We start from the raw sequence: 19542 nt of genomic DNA, 5'->3' as shown, positions 1-19542 counted from the left end.
TATCCTAAATACTCAATAAATTGCGGGTTAAACGATATATTTTACATAAAACATTTTTGTGAAACCTTACTGTCATAAATGCCGTCATGCTCAAGGTGTGAAAATTTTTAGGTGTTTTATAAATGTCCATAAGTGTTTTATTTTCTTCGAATAAGCATGGTGGTTTCTTTTAAATTGCTCGTTTCTGTAGTGAGACCACTGAATTTGATACCACCCTTTTTTTCTCCTTCATTATCTCCATTGATGTTTACACTGCGGCAATCTGTGAACCAAAACCCTCCCCTACCCCCAAGTGATTTTGAACAATTTATAGACGTGTCTTTGTCATTATCGTCATCATGGGTCGAGAACTCAATATTATTGTGTTTTTCGAATGCATCCAGCCCTTCTTTACCTTTGCCAATGTAACGATAGTGACCGACAGTCAGCTTATAATTTTCCGCTGCTGTACCCACATTGAATCCATCGTACAGAGGGTAGTGAAGTTCATCATCATCATCTTTCAAGATAAATAAAACCTCATTTTGGTTACCGCGTGTCAAACCATGAATCTTATCGTTCCCATACCAAAAGTCACCATTAAGTTGTCCGAAACCATCGGTGTATACATTCCTTTTTCGTTTAAAGCTCATATCCATCTTGATTCGCTGTTGAATAACGGACCAACCACCTCCAAGGATGTCCATTGCACACAGAATCACTTTGAAGGTACCGTCATCCTTCAAGTTTTTGACACCATAGATGCCATTGGTACGCCATCCTTTCTGATAGATATCTTTGCAATCCATAGCATCCGTTATCACTTGCAGAAATTTAATTTCTTGTGCAAAGGTTGGTGAACATTCATGCTTCTCAAAGTAACGCACTCTTGTTGATAACTTGATAAAAGGTTTAAGCCCAAACAAATCTAAATTTTGCAATAAACATCTCCCATCATCTTCAAAGAACATTGCCGATTTACATTCGACTTCTTGGCGACATCCAGCAAAACATCCATGAACTGTGGTCGATGGGATTTCAAAATACCACCGATTTGCAGGATCTGGGTGTATTAGCTCCATTCCTTGTGTTGGTTCAGTGAAAATTACATCTCCACCCGCACATTGGTCGTATTGGAGAGAAGCCTTTGCATATTCAAATAGTGATACAAAAACAAAGACGAACATCATAGCCATTCTTAACACACTCATCAGTATCGCATAAGCTGAGATTTCACTTGGTTTAATCTTCGTTCTCATGCACCGATGAACTAGAATGCTACATATATTTTGTCATATAACAAAACTATTTTCAGTATTATTTTTCTTTTTCGTCAACATAAATAATGTATTCAGTTTTGCATCAAAAGGTCTTTCCTGTCTTCGAAATATCATAACACCTGTTCTATCAAAACTGGACACTTCACAATCAGAGCACCCGTCATATCTTTGACAAGGTGAGATACTGTTACTTAGCGAAATCCGTTGAATGAAAATTTAATGAAGAATGAATGACTCGATTGAACGTATGCGATAACAAAAAATAATGCTTAATTCAACGATCCTATCAAATGCATGTTCATGTAAGTTATATTTAGAGATGAAAAGGTCTCTTTTACCGCCATAATAAACCTTCAATAGGTTTTCATCAATTCATCAATTCATCATTGGAATTCTACTTGCCTTAAATATTTGAAAATAAATAACTATTGCCGACAGTGTATCAATTCATCAATTCATGATCAACACATTCTACTAGCAAACATTTTATTCACCAAAAAGTTGATAGCAAATTTCATGGGTTTACAATCATCCCTTCTTTGTGAAAACCGAAATGAATACAAACCAAATGAGAAAAATATGTCGGAACTCGTTATTTTACATTTTTACATGTTTTGAGATCTTGTTTTCAAAATAATTTTCAAGGTAGTCAATCCCCCCAACTTCATTATTTTAGACAGCGTCACACATTCCTTTTGAAAAAACAATTATTTCAGGAAACGTTTATACATTAATACCGAGTTTATGTATCGGAGGATATCGAGGGCGACGGTAAGTGAAATCGATACAAAACAAAGTCGATAGTCGATGTACGGCTCTTTATCACCTTTGCTCACCTAAACAGACGACGTATTTTGGTGTTTTTACCGTCGTCGAGCAAAGTGGACGGTGATTTTGGAGAGGACATGTCAACTTTGCTTTATACCGTCCTGCTCGATTTATCTCGAATACATAAACTCGCTAATATATACCGTTGGAGTGAAACTACTGTTAAAGTGAACACCTTTTTGTTCCCACTATTAAAAATAAAGAAAATTGAAGTGTTTGTAAAAATATTATCCAGATAAAAGTGGACTATACCTCGGTAACCTGGATACCTGGGGGGCAGCTGGGCAAAAGTACCGACGGGTATGTGCGGGTCCTAAGGGTACCTTTTCCAAAATGTTTAAAATGCACTGTAAGGGTCGGAAAAACTAGAGATGCACTGTAAGGGTAGAAATTTCAGAAAATTCCTGAAAAATCTAGATATTTTGCCCAAAAATGCTAGAATTTTAACAATTTTTTGCACGAAAGGGATCGAAAATTTGGGGGAAAATGCACTCTAAGGGTATGATTTTCACTGATTTTTGCTACACTGTAAGGGTGCAATTTTAAAAGCCAATTTTTGGCCCGCACATACCGTCAGTCCGCAAACCCAGTGCCCCCCCGGGCCTGGATACATTTATCACTCACCTTCTTCTTTCGTCCACACTTGCACTTCACTTTCTTCTTTTCTTGACATTCATTCGCCAGTGAACATGGACCCTTATGACAAATCTTCGAACAGGCATGACCACACGAGATGATTCGTTGACATCTGACAGTACAACACAACATTTCATCTCGACGTTTCTCGTCCGCTTCATGAAATTCCCTAAAGAAAGATTTAAGGAAACAGTTAATTCGATTGAGGATGTAAGTAAGTTTGATTCAATCATTAAGATAAATCTGATTTTAACTAGTGACTGAATAGCTATTAAAAGTATATACAAGTGATACTTTTATGGACCTACCTGGTTATGCATTTAACACATATATAATTGATATCTACGTGACGTGACCATTAAACAATCATTCAGAACACAAATAGTGACGATCTATTAAAATTAGTCGTTTGTTTCTTATAAAAAAAACGTTAAGAAACCAAAATTTCATGCTCTTGAAATATTCTTTCATATTCAAGAATTTGTGGGCAAAAAAAACATCCATCTCATCAAAAAATTGAGTAATTTGGCTAAGAACATTGATGTATGCTTATTAATAGTGATTCTTATAGATAAACATGCGTTTTTTGAGCCAACAAAATTTTTTTGAAAAAATCCGCTTGAGCCATCTTTTACCTATGATGGTACCCTACTTAAAATGATCCAATTTTTCACAAAGTCCAAAAAACCCGTTTTTTAGCCGTTTTTTGGCCCAAATTTGCCCAAAATTTTTATTTCCGAAATTCGGGCTCCGTCACATTCGAGGGTTTAAAGTTATGCATCTTTGTGCAAAAAATCATAAAATTCAAAGAGCCAATCTCGAGAAAAGCTAATACCTAAGTAATTGATAATGTGCTTATAAAAAAATATCGAATTTGGCCAGTTTTTCTATAAAAACACGCCAAGAAACCAAAATTTCATGTCTAAACACACACATTCTTCAAAAGTAAGCTCTCATGAGCAAAAAAAACATCTATCTCATAAAGAAATTGAGTAATTTAACTAAGAACATTGGTGTATGCTTATTAATAGTGATTCTTATAGATAAACATGCGTTTTTTGAGCCAACAAAATTTTTTTGAAAAAATCTGCTTGAGCCATCTTTTACCTATGATGGTACCCTACTTTCATGCAAAAAATCAGAAAAAGTTAACGATCCAATTTTTCACAAAGTCCAAAAAACCCGTTTTTTAGCCGTTTTTTGGCCCAAATTTGCCCAAAAATTTTTTTTTTCGAAAATCGGGCTCCGTCACATTCGAGGGTTTATAGTTACACATCTTTATGCAAAAAATCAAATAAAACTAATGAGCCAATCACGAGGAAAGCTAATAACTAACGAACGAACGGACGAACGGACGAACGGACAAAGGTTAATTTATAGGACCTCCACCCCACCGGGGTAGGTCCAAAAAGTAAACCAAGGCAAACTTAAAAATCCGTAAATATAAAAAAGTCTTTAAAACGCCGAAAACACTATGTTGCTGTAAGCCGTGTGTCTTATTAACCTTACTTATACGAATAGGCTATGAGGATGGGACCTTTATTACCGAGTTCAAAAGATGTAACAGCAAGTGCAAGGGATGCTGTGGAAAAAGAATTTTTGAAAGAATTTGATGAGAAGAGAAAAATACCTTTAGAAATACCTTTAAATAAATTAAAATTTCATCAAAAGAAAACCCATGTGTGATTTCAAGGATTCTGAGGTTTCCCCCTACTACTAGTCTTAGGGTTTCTTTTTTGAAACTATTCTTCAGTTTCCATATACTACAGTAGAACCTATAGTCTTAGGGTTTTAGAAACTTCCCTTCATGAAAGAACACAACACAACTTACCAGCATTTCAAATAAACTTGTAATGCTTTACAATGACAAAACATCTTTAAATGAGTTTCACATGGTGGACAATCACCTGCAAGATGAAAACAAATCTCTTTAGCAAACAAAGTATCATGAGGTTCACAGTCCAATACTGATTTTCTATGAAAAATTTGCTCAATTTAATTGACATCGATAAAAACCAACATCTTTGAGAGAAGTGCATGAAACGTCAAGAGCCGTCTCTGTCGCAACGTTGGAAATTTTCGTGGAATTTATACGATTTCCAAAGCTTTATTAAAAAATTTCTCAAAACTATCCTATTAGATTAGGACTTTATAATCTATCCCTGGGATGTTCCTAAATGAAGGTTTCACATATCAGGATGAAAACAATTAAATAGGCAGCGTATAGACAGGTATATTTTACTGACCTGGATGACAAGGCAATTTACAATCGTGTACACATCCAGCAGGTCGTTCTTTCCTACACATTTCTTTGCATTTCTCACAGTTCGATCCAGCCTAGAATAAGGATTACAAGACCGCTGACAAAAGCAGACAAAAAATGCCGGACGTATGGTAAGTCGGCTAGACAAAAGATGATGGTTTTGAAAAACAAATTGACCTCATGGTTTTCCTATTTTGATAATTATCTGTTTATAGAAAGAGAGTCTAGTCAAACTAATGAGCGGTGTGCGGTTAGCGGTGGTTAAGCAAAATCGTCTCACTTCTGTCACGCGTACCAATATATTTCACTGTGTACAAGTGAAATGAAAGATAAATCCTAGTCTGAATCGCAAACCTCTATAGATATACTTCATATAAGAAACTTTTTCGCTAGTGGATGAGCAGGAGTCTAGATAAATCCCGTCGAAAAAAATCACCATAATTTGAAGTACAGTTGACATTTGAATTATAGAAAGTATATTAAGAGGGTTTCTCCTTGACAGGGACTGGGAATAAGTTCGAGTTATAAAAAGATTTGAATAATAGAAGTTCGAATAAGCGAGATTCTATACGTGAAAAAAAAATTAAAACTGTCGATATCTTGACTAAAGTGTGTACCTTTCCCTGTTCTGGTTTCCCTTTGACCAGATGACACTTCTTGGTACACGTATGGTTTCCACATGCTAGTCGACGTCCACATGGTGTTTGACATGCGTACTCTACAACTTCGCTGCATGGGAATTCACGAAACTAAAGAATTGTGAAAAACGTGGCAAGTCTGATTGGAAAGTCGATAAAAAGTGCCTCGCAGGTAAAATTTCATTTGATAAGTATCATTTATAGATTATTTCTAAGGAAGGCAATGTAAAATTACTAAAGTTTATGAAACGCAAGTAGAGGAGCTTCGGATATTTTGCTTATTAGTGAAAACGATTAGTAGGATTGACATGTGGACAGGAAAGCGTTTTATTGGAGCAGATTTTAGTTTAAAGACTATGATCAAATACTAATAAAAAAGCCGACGGCCATTCCGTGGCAACTATGCCTAGTAAGAATCAACACATTGTTTTGGGGTACAGAGCCTAAAAACAAACAAGCATACAACTTTTTGTAAGTGTGCTTACATCATGTTCGCCAAGACATAACCTGGAATTAAAATACAAAAAAATAGTTCATTACAAATGTCATGACGAAAACAAACTATTCTTTCCTTCTCCCTAAAAAAGGCTTTACGGAAAATTGTTAACCGGTTTGATTATTGACGCTGTCTGCACGACTTTTTACGCAATGCAATTGGTTCTTTCCACATGACGACTAGCCTGTTAGACGAAAACCACTTTTTTATCGCGTTTTAACGTGTCAGATAAAAAAATTTGGTTTGTGGGAAGGTACTGGCTACACGACGACAGGCTTACATGACGAGTTGCCCGTCGTTAAGAAAATTCATTGTGACGTCAGTACGTTGTCTTCATTTTTCATTCCTGACGTCATATATTCACACAAATCTTTATCTTTCTCAGTCGTATGTCAAGCTTGGTCGTTACTTGACCTCGGGCAATATTTCTCAGTACAGCCCTAACTAACCGGTCATTATTGTATCATTATCAAATTATTGCAAAACAGCAGCAACGTCTTAATTTTTTTAATTTCATTTTTCCAATATATGAGAAAACTTGACGGACGCTTACTTTTTAACAGGTGCTCTACAAGGTTGACATGGCAACGCAACGTATATTTCCTTGTTGCCACGTTTACCGTTGATTCCACGTAACAAATTTCGATTCTTAAATGAACGAAAGAAAAAAAGTTGGTTAGTTAAATTTCTTTTTTCTATAACACCAGTAGATGAAAATATCTTTATAATTTTCTCAGTTAAAAAAGTTAGTGGTCGAGGTACAAAGTGTTCAAGAGAAACACAGATAAATTTGGGTATCTATAGCAATAAAATGCAAATAATGAGAACTAAAAATATTTGTATAACAGAATAAATACACTTGAAAGGACATGACACAACTGACCAGTACAATAAATAAATAAATACCTCAGCATCTTTATCTCGGACTTGGTCATGACAAAGGTCAGGACATGAGTGACCACATTCGAATACTTTTCCACAGGCTTTCTTGCATGGTGGACATCGACCAAAATGGCATCTATGATTCTAGAATTGGGCGATTGATGATTTTAGCATCTCTCATTAGTACGCACGTACGCACTAAAATGTCGAAAATCGAGTACCCCCTCCCCTCTGTACGCAAATGGCTATACCCCTCCTCGGTTGAAGAAAATTTCGAATTCAAATCGTTTGGTTCGGACCTTTACTTCACACATGAAATTCAATGTTTATTAAGAAACTTTTTCTTTCCTTTGATGCGTATAAGAAGCGTAAAAGTCGACAAAAAAACTAGCAAAAAAGGGCTATGAAAAAATTTTCTCTGCGTACGTACATTTTTCTTTGACCCCTCCCCTCCCCCTGTACACAAGCATACGCTTTTGAGAAGACCCCCTCTCCCCTTAGTGCGTACGTACTATGTGGACGGCCCATTACATATTTCATTAAAAGCCATATACAATGGATTTTCGCTAATTCGAACTTCTATCATTCGAATCTTTCTATATTTCGAACTCATTCTCAATTCCCGTCAATGGGAAACCCTCGTAAATCACTTTCTATTAATATTTTGATATTAATATCTTTCTCTAATTCGAACAAATTAAACTGTCCAGTTCGAGTTCGAATTAGACACCCCTGTGTCACAGACCCGCTGGGCACCCCCACCCGCTGAAAAAAAAGTCCAAAATTTTGTCCCCGGGGAGAAAAACAGGCTAAATTTGCCTCCGGGGAATCCCCACTGAAAACTTTTAATTTTTCTAGATCCCCACTAAGTAGCTCTTCAAAATTTTTATTTCCTCGCCGGTCCCCACTGAAACTTGAAGATTTTGAGAAAACCCCGCTACCCGCCTATGCTAAAAAACATCAACAGAATTTATACAAAACTTTAGTTTGAAAACTTATGTTAAAAGACTGCTAACTGCTATTCTATCTTTGATTAACTCTTAACTGATAACCTTTCTCTTTAAGACTGACTGTTCATTGTCAAGCAACTTCATCCAGCCAGCCAATTTTTTTAACATCCAATTTAGAGATTGTCTACCATATTTGTTTTGATTTTGAAATACCTTTAAATATATATTTTGCACGCTCGCAAGCTAAGCGAAACAAACTGACAGATTTCTTTACCTAAGTAGTACGCGCTCAGCTAGGCTAGAAAATCCCGATTTTTTGTTATGAACAGACCTGTCTAGAATGTGAGACACGAAAAACTGTTTACAGTGGTTTTTAAACATTTGTGCTCTTCATGCAGTTTTATGGAGTTTTGACGATTAAATTGGATTGAAAATAGACTTCTGTTGACCCTGAGAATACGTTAATGGATTTTTATCAGTGTCAGTTTGATGTTTTGTAAACTGTTGTGATTATGATGAAAAGGAAGACAGAGAGAAAACAAACTTGGAAAACTTTGCAAGCAGCTGAGTCCTGAGAGGGGCATGTTTGTCTGGATTTATTTCTACCTCAAGAAAAACGAACAGTCATAAGACGAAATTTATACAAGGGAGAGAATGAATATTGTCATTGTAGAAACTCAAAAGTTATGGGAATGATTTGCTTTGAATCTTGTTGTGAGGAATTTTTGGAGGATTTTATTTTGTCCCATCATGATACAGCATGACCCATGGCCTGCAAAATACAACAGCAGCAGAAGCATATGATAGGGCTATCAAGTGACCAACAAAGACAAAATTGTTGAATTGATTGCATATGATACTGAACCTGTCAAATAGTTCCGATATCAAAGAGATTGTAAACAGACTTCTCAAGACCATGTGATTTTTGTTATCAAAATTATGAATCGGTCAATAATATTGATAATTTGACGTGCTTCTTCCCAAAATCAGAGCTCAAACATCAAACGACATTTCTTGAACTAAATTGGGAATGGAATGTTTTAAATTCATTTTTGATGGATTATATTCCTGTTCCGCTATCATCCTGACATGCATATTCATGATATTCATGACGTAATCTTTTATACGGAAGCACCCGAGATAACCCGGAACTAGTGGCAAAATAACAAAAGAGGATTATTTTGTGTGCTTCCGTATAAAAGATTACATCATGAATGTCATGACGTCATGAATACACAAAGTAAAGAAACCCAAGCTATGATTTAGAATAAGTACCAAGAATTCATTTGCTTGATTGAGAAATGTTTTTCATTTTTTTTGGAATTATTGTGAATTATTTTAAGTTTTAGCTGGTGTCTCTTGGAATTTTAAATGAAAGTGACATAAGGAGAAATGAATGTAGAGGCATTATATTACTGTTTTTCTAGTTTTTGGCCCAGCTAGCTTTAGCGTACTGGGCCTTTCATTAGCATTCTGCCCGGTGTCAGTGTGTAACAATTTACTAGGCGATACGCGTTTTCAAGCACAGCACAGGCTAGTACATATTGTGAAAGATTTGATTGGCTGTTAGAACATGATTGACAGAATAAAAAACAATTGAAATCGTTTTTATTGGTTAAAAACATAAAAGGAGAAAATACAATTAACTATTAAAACTATAAGAATATAACAGATGTAGTACGTTTTAAGAAAAACAATGTGATTTACACCGAAATAACCGTAAAATACCTTCTTCTCTTTAGGAAGATGTTCTTTTAAAAAAAAGTTGTTTTTACATTTCTCTATCATGTGAACAGTTCAGTTGTTCACGTGTTAGGAAAAAAACTAACATCTCTGTATATAAGATTAAATATTATGAATTATTTCTACTTGTTGTAAATCAGAGATAGCCGAATGGTCTAAGGCGTCTATGGCTTGTACTAGCGACTCCAGGTTCAAATCCCTTCTGCTACTCAAGTCTTGTTCAGTTCATATTTTTATTCGCTGGGCCTTCATGCCCTCTGGGCTTCTTGTTACATTTTATTTCATATTTAATTTTGTTGAAAAATGTCCATAAGCTTCATTAAAGCTTGATAATAGATTTTTTATTTTCAAAACAAATGAACAACTTTGACTCAAAAAAGCATCAACATAACTTTTTTTTTCTCTCACAGAGGTTTTGATATAATAGATGATACACAAAATTTCCAACAATTTTCTTGTTCATCTCTTTTGTATATTTTATGGCTCTCCCTTTGTGAGGCTTGTGATATTTTCATGTTTTTTAATAGAAAATATGTACATTATTATTGTTGAGATACCTATTTATTCAAAAAGTGAATGGATTTTAAAAGAAATTGTGAGATCTTTTCTTTTTCTATCATAACTTTTTTAGCTTACGGTTTTTAATTTTATAAGCAACGCAGTGCTAAAGGGCCTCACAATGGCCTAAAAGCAACTTGGCCTAGGAACTGTAGACCTGAGTATGAAAAATTTTTAAACTACTAGGAAACCCGTTATTTTCCTTTTCCACTCTGAAAAGACCCTTAAATCTTGCTATATTACGACCAAAAAACTGCTTTTTTACTGTCAAAAATTTGAAATTTGAGGCCATATTTAGCCAATCTAAAGGGTCCTATTTTCAAAAATTTTCTGGCCCGTCGGCCCCAACCATGGTGGCGCCTCCTTAGACACTTATGTAGCCGTTACGTCATATACCAGAGATACACCACTCTTTTTAAATCGTAAACCCCCCTGTAAACGTTATCAAATACAATCGAATCCGAAAAAAATAAAGGGTAATATTAAATTGAGAGTCGATTGCTCGATCTTGTACCATTGAGCTAGGCTGCTCATTAGGGTCATGGTATACAAAAATTATGTCCGAGATCACGACGAGGACGTTGATCTCATCAAATATATATGGCAACTGTCCTAGGAAAGTAGCCACTCCAATACAGCTTGTCTATTTCTTGTTATAGCTGTCATGTTAGCAAATAGTTGCTATTCTACCCGTTCAAGATGAATGTTTGGAAATTTTGGCCAAATGAACTTAGGGAGGAAATGATATATAAGTAATTCACCTTAATGAGCCTCATTGACCCGATCAAGACTGGGTGGGAGCAAAGAAAAATGTTATTATGCATTATGCATATCCATATAATTACATAAAGATTGAAATAAAATTGCTTGCTTATCACACTTACTGTACTGTTTCAACAAACTTGGAAAAAAAGAAAATTTCGAAATCCCCACTGAAATTTTTATTCTAATTCTGTGTCCCCACTGGTATTTTCTGTCTTTGAAAAATCCCCACTGGCTTTCCAAAGAAAATTTTTTATCCCCGGTGAAATTTTAAAAGCCACCGGGTCACTGAGACAGGGGTGTAATTAGCAAGAGAATTAACGATATTTTATATCAGGCTCTGTGACTACCCACTATTGTTTTTTGCAGAAGAGCAAAAAATGTCATCTTGAGAAAATTCTACATGCAAATGATACTCAGATCTAAAAAGTACTGGGAAAATAAGTTCAAGGTTTTATTTTTTGCATAAGTGTTCCCTTTTCATATTAGTCACATATTTCATATCAGGACATTGTCTACCTATTGTAATGTTATGCTGATATAAGCAAAAAAAGCCGACACGTTTTTATATAAAGTAAAATCCTCAAAACTCATTATCTAAAATTGGTTTGGAATAATTGAAATAAGATTACAATTCTCTGTTCTATCAATAGATATTCAATTCCCAAGATGATTGATGATTGAATAGGCTTTTGAAATTTAAATATTAAAATCATAAATTTTATATAAAGATCTGTTCGTTTTTTTAATAGATCTATAAAAATATCTTTCTTCGGAAAGAATAAATTACATCATAATTCAACATTTGAGTTTTTTGACTCTGAGAGGTTCATCACTGGCGACGGGGCGGTTGGCGGTGGTTTCTGTAAACTTGATACTTGACGCTGGATCGATCTCACAGTTGGCGAACAACGTGACGAACATCTTTGCGATGTTCAGTGCCGCATACTGACCCACACATTTCCGATTCCTTAAATTCGGTTTTTGATCGTAGGGACCTCCAAAAGCGAAGAAATTTTCTTTGATATGCTTCTGGTCACCGGTCGTAGAAAACAGGCTGGGTAAACGGAAAGTTTCCGGATTTCGCTGAGCTCCGTAAGAGTAAGCAGTCATGTAGGTACCTTTCTTGACAGTGTATCTTCCTTGAAGAGAATCCAAAATAAAATCTTTCTTGGCTTTCCCGAAGACAAGACTGACTGGTGTATGGTAGCGCCAAACTTCAATCACAAAGCGGTCAAGAACGTCCAAGTCTTTCAATTTTTGACCAACAGTTTGATTGCTTCCGTGAAAATCATTGACTTCTTTTAAGATGGCGTCTTTAGTTTGGTCATCCAAATTCAAAAATAAGGGGATGGTGGAGGACAGCCCACTCCTTAAGCTGAAGACAGAAAAAATAAAGGCCAATTGGAGTGCTTCACCTTTCAACGTATCTGCACCACGTCCGTCCTCCTTCAGAATTTCCGGTAAAACTTTCTTCGCCCACGGTGTACTATCAATATAAGCATACATTTGTTTCGTCACTTGCTTACCTAAAGCATCCAACTTTAAGTTAGGTTTGTTCTTTGGAATCAAACCTCTCAGAAACCACAACAAAAAGACTTTAGGGCTCAAGTCGAAGGGTTTATCGAAGTAGAATTCAGTCATGGTACGAACAGTAAAAACGTCGATCAAATTGTCAACATTGGTCTGATTATCCTTGATCATAGGGAGAATAAATCTCCAATTCTTCTGCATGATTTTATACAACCCTTCATATCCGTATTTTTGTTCGGCTCTTTTCAAAATCCTCCACATTCCATTCTTCTTCTTCATGTGATCGTAACCATTGACAGCGATAGGTGCTGAATATCCTTTAACGATGTCCCCACTCATCAGCGCCAAACCAAAATCCGTTGATTTCTCCGTTAACTCTGTATCATAGACAGCTTTGATGGCTACAGGGTCTGCAAGGATAATACGATCTTCGAATAACTTCAGTTTGTAGACACCTAAACCACTCTTCTTGCTTAATTCATGTAAGTAATAATTACCCTTGAGTTTGGCAAGTTGAGCGATGTTGACGCGAGGATCTTTGCTACCCGCATAAGGGACTTCCGGATACTCTTTCTCTTTGCCACGCCCATAATCAAATTTGAAGAAACGAAAAAAATCGTTCAATTCTTCATGACTTTGAACAGAAGCAGCGCAGCTCAAAAGTACGCAAACGGTCACAAGTAACGTCTTCATTTTGCGAAGGTTAACTGAAGACTGAAGATCTCAAAATACCTGACGAAGAGTTAAAATCCTATTTCCATTGGCAACAATTTATTTGCAAATTGAGAAAAAAATGAAATGAAGTAAATTTTCCTTCACTTCAACATTTTGGTCCGGACGCATCACGTATTTCACAATTACACTCACCTTTTTCTATCGTCAAGCAACCTTGAACAATGCAAACAAAATTATTTGCTATCTTCAATAGTCAAACAATATCTTATTACTGAAAATCAAAAAACAGGAAAATCGAAAACCGTATTAAGAAAATGACAAGAAGCCAGAGTGGCGTGAAGGTCCAGCTGACGTGGCAATAACCGAATGTCGTTCGTACCGGGTTCCTTAAGTGACGCAAAAAAATATCCTCCACTCTGAGCTTTTATTCTTTGACACTCTCTTTGTATTGCTAAGCTTTGAAAGTTTTTGATGCATTTCCCGAAATTTTGAAACTTTTGCCAATTTTGGGATTCGAACCCACTATATACAAAGCACCTATGATTAGAACGCCAGCGCCTTAACCACTCGGTCATCGAGTCACAACTCGCATTGAGGAGTTCAAAGTTGCTTATAAACATGGTATTTACTCCAAACTCTACCCGGGGGCTAAAACCCTAACCAGGGGTTAACTCTCATCCCCAACCCTAGCCCTAACCCTACCTGAAACAACCCATTAATCTAACCGGGAAATTTGACTCTACTACCAATTCAATCCAAAACATAGGTCAAACATCGCGCGGGTAGGCGGGGCAAAAATTCTAGATCGGCGGTTGGTTTGACCTGGACTTGTTAATTTATTGCGCGCACAGGCCCCGACAAAGACAAAATCTTTTCGATCAGTAGCTTTTTAAAGGTCCATTCTGCTACGCGCTGGACCAAAAATCAATTAAATCGTGAGAATCAATTAAATCGTGAAAACTAATTACCTCGCGTTTTTCATGATGGCAGTCAGATGGTATCCTGCAAATAAAAAGTACAAAACTTCTAGATTCAATTTTTAACTTTATCCATCGAAATAATTAATACGAGGTATACACGTTTAAAATCATATCCGGAAACCCAAAAGTAGCTTTGAAAGCCATAAGCCGTAATTTGGTAGAATATACGTGCAAAGAAGCTTGACTCCAGAGGAGTCATTCACAGAATTCCCTAGGGAATTTCCCTTTGTCCACTTCTTCTTTCAGTCTACGCCACAATTAGTTTTATGGCGTGAGATGCTAGGCAATTCGATCTGCCTAGCCAGGGTGCAGTATGCAGTGCTGACGAGTCCTAATAAGGACGAAATGCATATGCTGCTCTGCCACCCAAATCTCCTGAAAGAAGATAGTTGGACAGAAATTCTTTGAATTTCTTCATATATATATTCTTTTTTGAGACCATGCAGTGTTGAGGCTTTCCTCCCTCTTGGTTCTCTTCAAAGCTTGACTCCAGAGGAGTCATTCACAGAATTCCCTAGGGAATTTCCCTTTGTCCACTTCTTCTTTCAGTCTGCGCCACAATTAGTTTTATGGCGTGAGATGCTAGGCAATTCGATCTGCCTAGCCAGGGTGCAGTATGCAGTGCTGACGAGTCCTAATAAGGACGAAATGCATATGCTGCTCTGCCACCCAAATCTCCTGAAAGAAGATAGTTGGACAGAAATTCTTTGAATTTCTTCATATATATATACCAAAATAACATAAAACGTGGTGTAGGTGTAGGCGTAGTTTATACCATGCGTTTAAAGGTCCGAAGAGGCTAGAGTGTCAACTTGGATCGAAAATAGAGTCACTCATTCTCATCCGAAACGATGCATAAAAATAGGTAAAATATATCGTCAGATTCCAAAGAATATGACGCGTAAAAATAGAGAAAGTGCTAGATTCGACCCGTCATTCTAAATATAGCGCAAATCTTAAGGAACTATTTTTTGGAAAAGATTCCAGTCTAGCCTTTTGGTTTTTAAACTCAATAGTTTATACCAATCTTTGAAGTCTCTTACGTGCATTGTTTTTTGCATCTTGGAGGTTTAACAGATTTTTCTTTTCCACAGGGTGTGGTAATTGAATTGCTACCACAGAAACATGTCACTTTCTTCGATTCTGGGCAAGGGTAACAAAGACCTAAAGGAAAAATAATACAGGAAAAAAAGAGATCAAGTCGTACATGTTTTGGACAAGGATTCAAGTGGAAAATACAATATTCGGAAACAGAGCTGGGTATAAAATAAGATATTAGATTAATTTGAGAATAAAAGATTCATTCAAAACATAAGGTAATGTGAAAATGACAACTATTCTAACCAACTTACCTTGGTGACAAGGTGAAGGACATTTATGGTTTCTGCAATTCAAGTTTCGATTGCAAACTTGTTCACACGGAGGACAGCTCCCATTGCAACACTAAAACAAAACAAAAAATGAAGAAAATTGTATTCCCTGTATGTTTAAGTTGTCTTAACCCTTTAACTACCGTTCGTATTTTTTAAGGTTCGACCTATTTGCCACGGGAAAAAATATTTGCCACGGGAAAAAAAGAAGGTTCGACCTATTTGCCAGATGTCGGCATATGCCGACATGGGCAAAAGGTAGCGATTTTGAATTCATTTTCTGAATAATATATGAAGTATCAGCCAAGGACTATAATTTTGAGTTGAACATTGTTGAATAGTTATTTTTCGACATAGAAAAGCTTTTAACTATTATCTTTTTTCATTTCAAACCATCTAATACCAAATCTTTGTAGAAATGTTAAATTTCGCGGCAAAGAAATCGAAAATGCTCTCAATAGATATCCTACAGTATTCACCTGTAATAACCTGAAATGTCCAGTAGAATTTTACATTATTAAGGATACTCTTACATAATATGCTCAATTCTGAACACAAGTTTCACTCAAGTTTTTTGAGAAGATTCTATTACCTTTTTCTTACAGGGATGTCTGCCACAACTCCGTGTTTTTGTACATTTAGATTCACAACTCAAAGGTTGGCTACATGGAACCAGTTTCTTCTTCTTTCCACATCTACATGACTTCTCAACCACCTTCAATTAAAATGACAACCATAGATTAGGATTAATTACAAAGATTAGGGATAAGATTTTGATTGTTTTTAAACGGAGAAGCCTTCGTTTAACTGGGAAAGTCCTTAGAGGGGTCTCTGTAAATAAATGTATGTAACCTAAATCAAACTGGAATTAAATTTTGCGATAACAACAGTATTCACCGTTCCGTAAAATTACCCTGTGGGAGAGTTTGCTAGACTAAAAAGGGCGGCATATTATTTGCATTCTGCTTTTCCTATACCAAAAATGAGAAAAAAATGAGCGACCTGGCTCACAAGCTAAGTTTGTGACGTCTAAATCAAACAAAATTTATTTGACGTCAATAATGTTGGCATATTGAAATCTCATTTGGATTTGATTTTCAGCGAATGCAGACGTGTTTTTTCTTTGAAAAGTATACTATTATTTTTGTGAAGCTTTTCGAAGAATTTTTCAATTATTGGGTTATTTCTACTTGTATTTTATTCGCCAACATGGAAGCAGAATTTCTTGGAGAGAATGACGAAGAAAATGACCAATGGTACGTTTTTGATTATGTATCTTCTTTTAGTTGTGATTGGATCACAATTTTTTCTCATGACATGTTTTGATAAGGGATTGTCAGGGTTGCCTGATCTTATTCTTTTCTAAAATATTTCAAATTTGTAGAGCATTCGGCTTGGTTTACACAGGTTTACAAGGACATGGGTTAAATCTTCAAAAGGGTCGTACAAGTTTTTTGAAATGGGACATCTCTCTGTTTGATGCTCAACAGAAGAGTCAAGAAATCCCTTGAATCTATAGATAGAAAGAGGAAACTGCGAGTCACCTTAAACTTCGTAGCAAATTTACTTATCTCTCTATCGACATTTGTCAGCCCTTATCACATGTTTTTAAGTTTCCTGTGGGATAATTCGAATCCCTCACCCCTAGTTTATATTCTAAAACATTCTCTCAATGGATTATATTTGTTTGTTTGTAGGGAAATATACGTCCAAACGATGCTTGAGCAGATATTTGATCCAGTTCCCGAGTATGAGAGAGGTTTCTTGGATATTTTTGGAGTTGCTTTTCTACTTTTTGTAAGGAGAGGTTTCCTTGAAGTTAAAAATAGTTTGGAAAACGTGATAGAACTCGCTCAGTATCTCAGCCAGCTGATCAGTTACCTCACAAACATTATAAGCGAAACGGAAGTAAGTGATTTGCAACAAGACGAGATTCTTCGCGTCGTCCAAGAACTTTTTGAGTATGAGCCCATTGCAGATCAAGACACACAAGAAGGGGTCAACGTTGATTTTTTATATCAAGACGCACAAGAACGGGTCAACGTTGAGTTTTTATATCAAGACGCGCAAGAAGGGGTCAACGAGAACGTTGGATACCAAGACGCACAAGAACGGGTCAACGTTGAGTTTTTATATCAAGACGCGCAAGAACGGGCCATAGAGAACGTTGGGTACCAAGAAGCTCACGATGGGGTCAACGTTGAGTTTTTATATCAAGATGCGCAAGAACGGGCCATAGAGAACGTTGAGTACCAAGAAGCTCACGATGGGGTCAACGTTGAGTTTTTATATCAAGACGCGCAAGAACGGGCCATAGAGAACGTTGGGTACCAAGAAGCTCACGATGGGGTCAACGTTGAGTTTTTATATCAAGATGCGCAAGAACGGGCCATAGAGAACGTTGGGTACCAAGAAGCTCACGATGGGGTCAACGTTGAGTTTTTATATCAAGACGCGCAAGAACGGGCCATAGAGAACGTTGGGTACCAAGAAGCTCACGATGGGGTCAACGTTGAGTTTTTATATCACGACGCGCAAGAACGGGCCATAGAGAACGTTGGGTACCAAGAAGCTCACGATGGGGTCAACGTTGAGTTTTTATATCAAGACGCGCAAGAACGGGCCATAGAGAACGTTGGGTACCAAGAAGCTCACGAAAGGGTCAACGTTGAGTTTTTATATCACGACGCGCAAGAACGAGCCATAGAGAACGTTGGGTACCAAGAAGCTCACGATGGGATCAACGTTGACTTTTTATATCAGGACGCACAAGAACGGGTCAACGAGAACGTTGGGTACCAAGACGCGCAAACAGGGACCTATGGTGACTTTGTATATCAAGACGCGCAAGATCGGGCCAACGAAAATGTTTCACACCAGGAATCGCAAGAACGGGCCTACGATGACTTTTTACATCAAGACGCACAAGGACTCCCTGAAAACTTTGCGTACCAAAATGCACCAGAACGGGCCTACGAAAACATCCCATATCACGACTCGCAAGAAAGGGTTTGCGAGAATGTTGCGTGCATCAGTTTCGATTATGACGATCAACATATGTTCGACACTGTCCAACTTTTATCCAATAGTGAACCAGAAATTGACGAAGAACATCATCGTGACGTCCAAGATGACACAAATCACCAATCGAACAATGAGTGTCTTAAATGTGGCCATAACGAAGAAATACCGGGTGCGCCACAAAAAAGTTTCTCTCTTTGAAACTAATTTTCTCGAAATCTAAAATTTTTTAAAGAACCATTCCTATCCCATTGGAAAGAAGAAAAATAAACTTAAATTTTGATGCCTCATTTATTAAATTTGGTTCATTAGATCGAAAGTTATGCTCAATCGAATAAAAAAGTTACCTTCTGAAAGTGCTCAAAAACGTTAAAAATTGACCTATCAAATTAAACAGAAGCATAATTACATGATGCATCAGTATTTTCGTTTTAGTCATCAAAAATGATAATTGGTTGTCTAAATGACCTTTTGTTATACAAAGTAAGGTTGAATTACATTAAAAAGAAAATTTGTCGAAAAAAGCCAAAAAATCTTGTAAAATTCAGAAAAATACATAAAATATGGGTTTCGAGATACATCCAGCCTTACATAGACTTTATCCAGTCTACAACCAAAAATCTGAAGGAAATCTCGGTAAAAGTAAATTAAAATGATTATGATGAAGATTTTCAACCCTTTTGACCCATCAGTTTAAAATCTATGTGTTTAATTACTGAAAAATGTTCTTAATCATGTAAAGCCTATTGCGATTGTTAGTTTTAAAATAAAATTTTGATAGGTCGATTTTTAACGGTTTAGGGCACTTTCTGAAAGTAACTTTTTTATTCAATTGAGCATAACTTTTGATCTAATGAACCGAATTTATTAAATGACCCATCAAAATTTAAGTTTATCTTTCTTCTTTCCAATGGAATAGGAATGATTCGTTTAAAATTTTTCGATTTC

At 36.4% G+C, this 19542-nt stretch overlaps 1 protein-coding gene across 1 annotated transcript in view; it reads right to left on the bottom strand.

Annotated features, from left to right (window-relative positions):
* LOC136818153 (NF-X1-type zinc finger protein NFXL1-like) overlaps nt 1-19542 on the bottom strand; it is a 41452-nt gene that overhangs the window by 2407 nt on the left and 19503 nt on the right. Inside the window, exons 11-21 of the mRNA XM_067074512.1 lie at nt 16166-16288; nt 15556-15646; nt 15247-15367; nt 14192-14225; nt 7027-7146; nt 6674-6768; nt 6110-6131; nt 5604-5735; nt 4970-5060; nt 4555-4630; nt 2712-2892 (exon numbers count right to left, since the gene is read on the bottom strand). Of these exons, the coding sequence (XP_066930613.1) occupies nt 2712-2892; nt 4555-4630; nt 4970-5060; nt 5604-5735; nt 6110-6131; nt 6674-6768; nt 7027-7146; nt 14192-14225; nt 15247-15367; nt 15556-15646; nt 16166-16288 (1086 nt within the window). The remainder of the gene's footprint in view (nt 1-2711; nt 2893-4554; nt 4631-4969; nt 5061-5603; nt 5736-6109; nt 6132-6673; nt 6769-7026; nt 7147-14191; nt 14226-15246; nt 15368-15555; nt 15647-16165; nt 16289-19542) is intronic.

The sequence above is a fragment of the Clytia hemisphaerica genome, unplaced genomic scaffold (assembly GCF_902728285.1).
Source record: "Clytia hemisphaerica strain Z4C2 unplaced genomic scaffold, Clytia hemisphaerica genome assembly, whole genome shotgun sequence".
Classification (NCBI taxonomy): Eukaryota; Metazoa; Cnidaria; class Hydrozoa; order Leptothecata; family Clytiidae; genus Clytia; species Clytia hemisphaerica.
The sequence above is the reverse complement of the archived record's forward strand: the minus strand, read 5'-3'. Positions and strand labels throughout refer to the sequence as shown.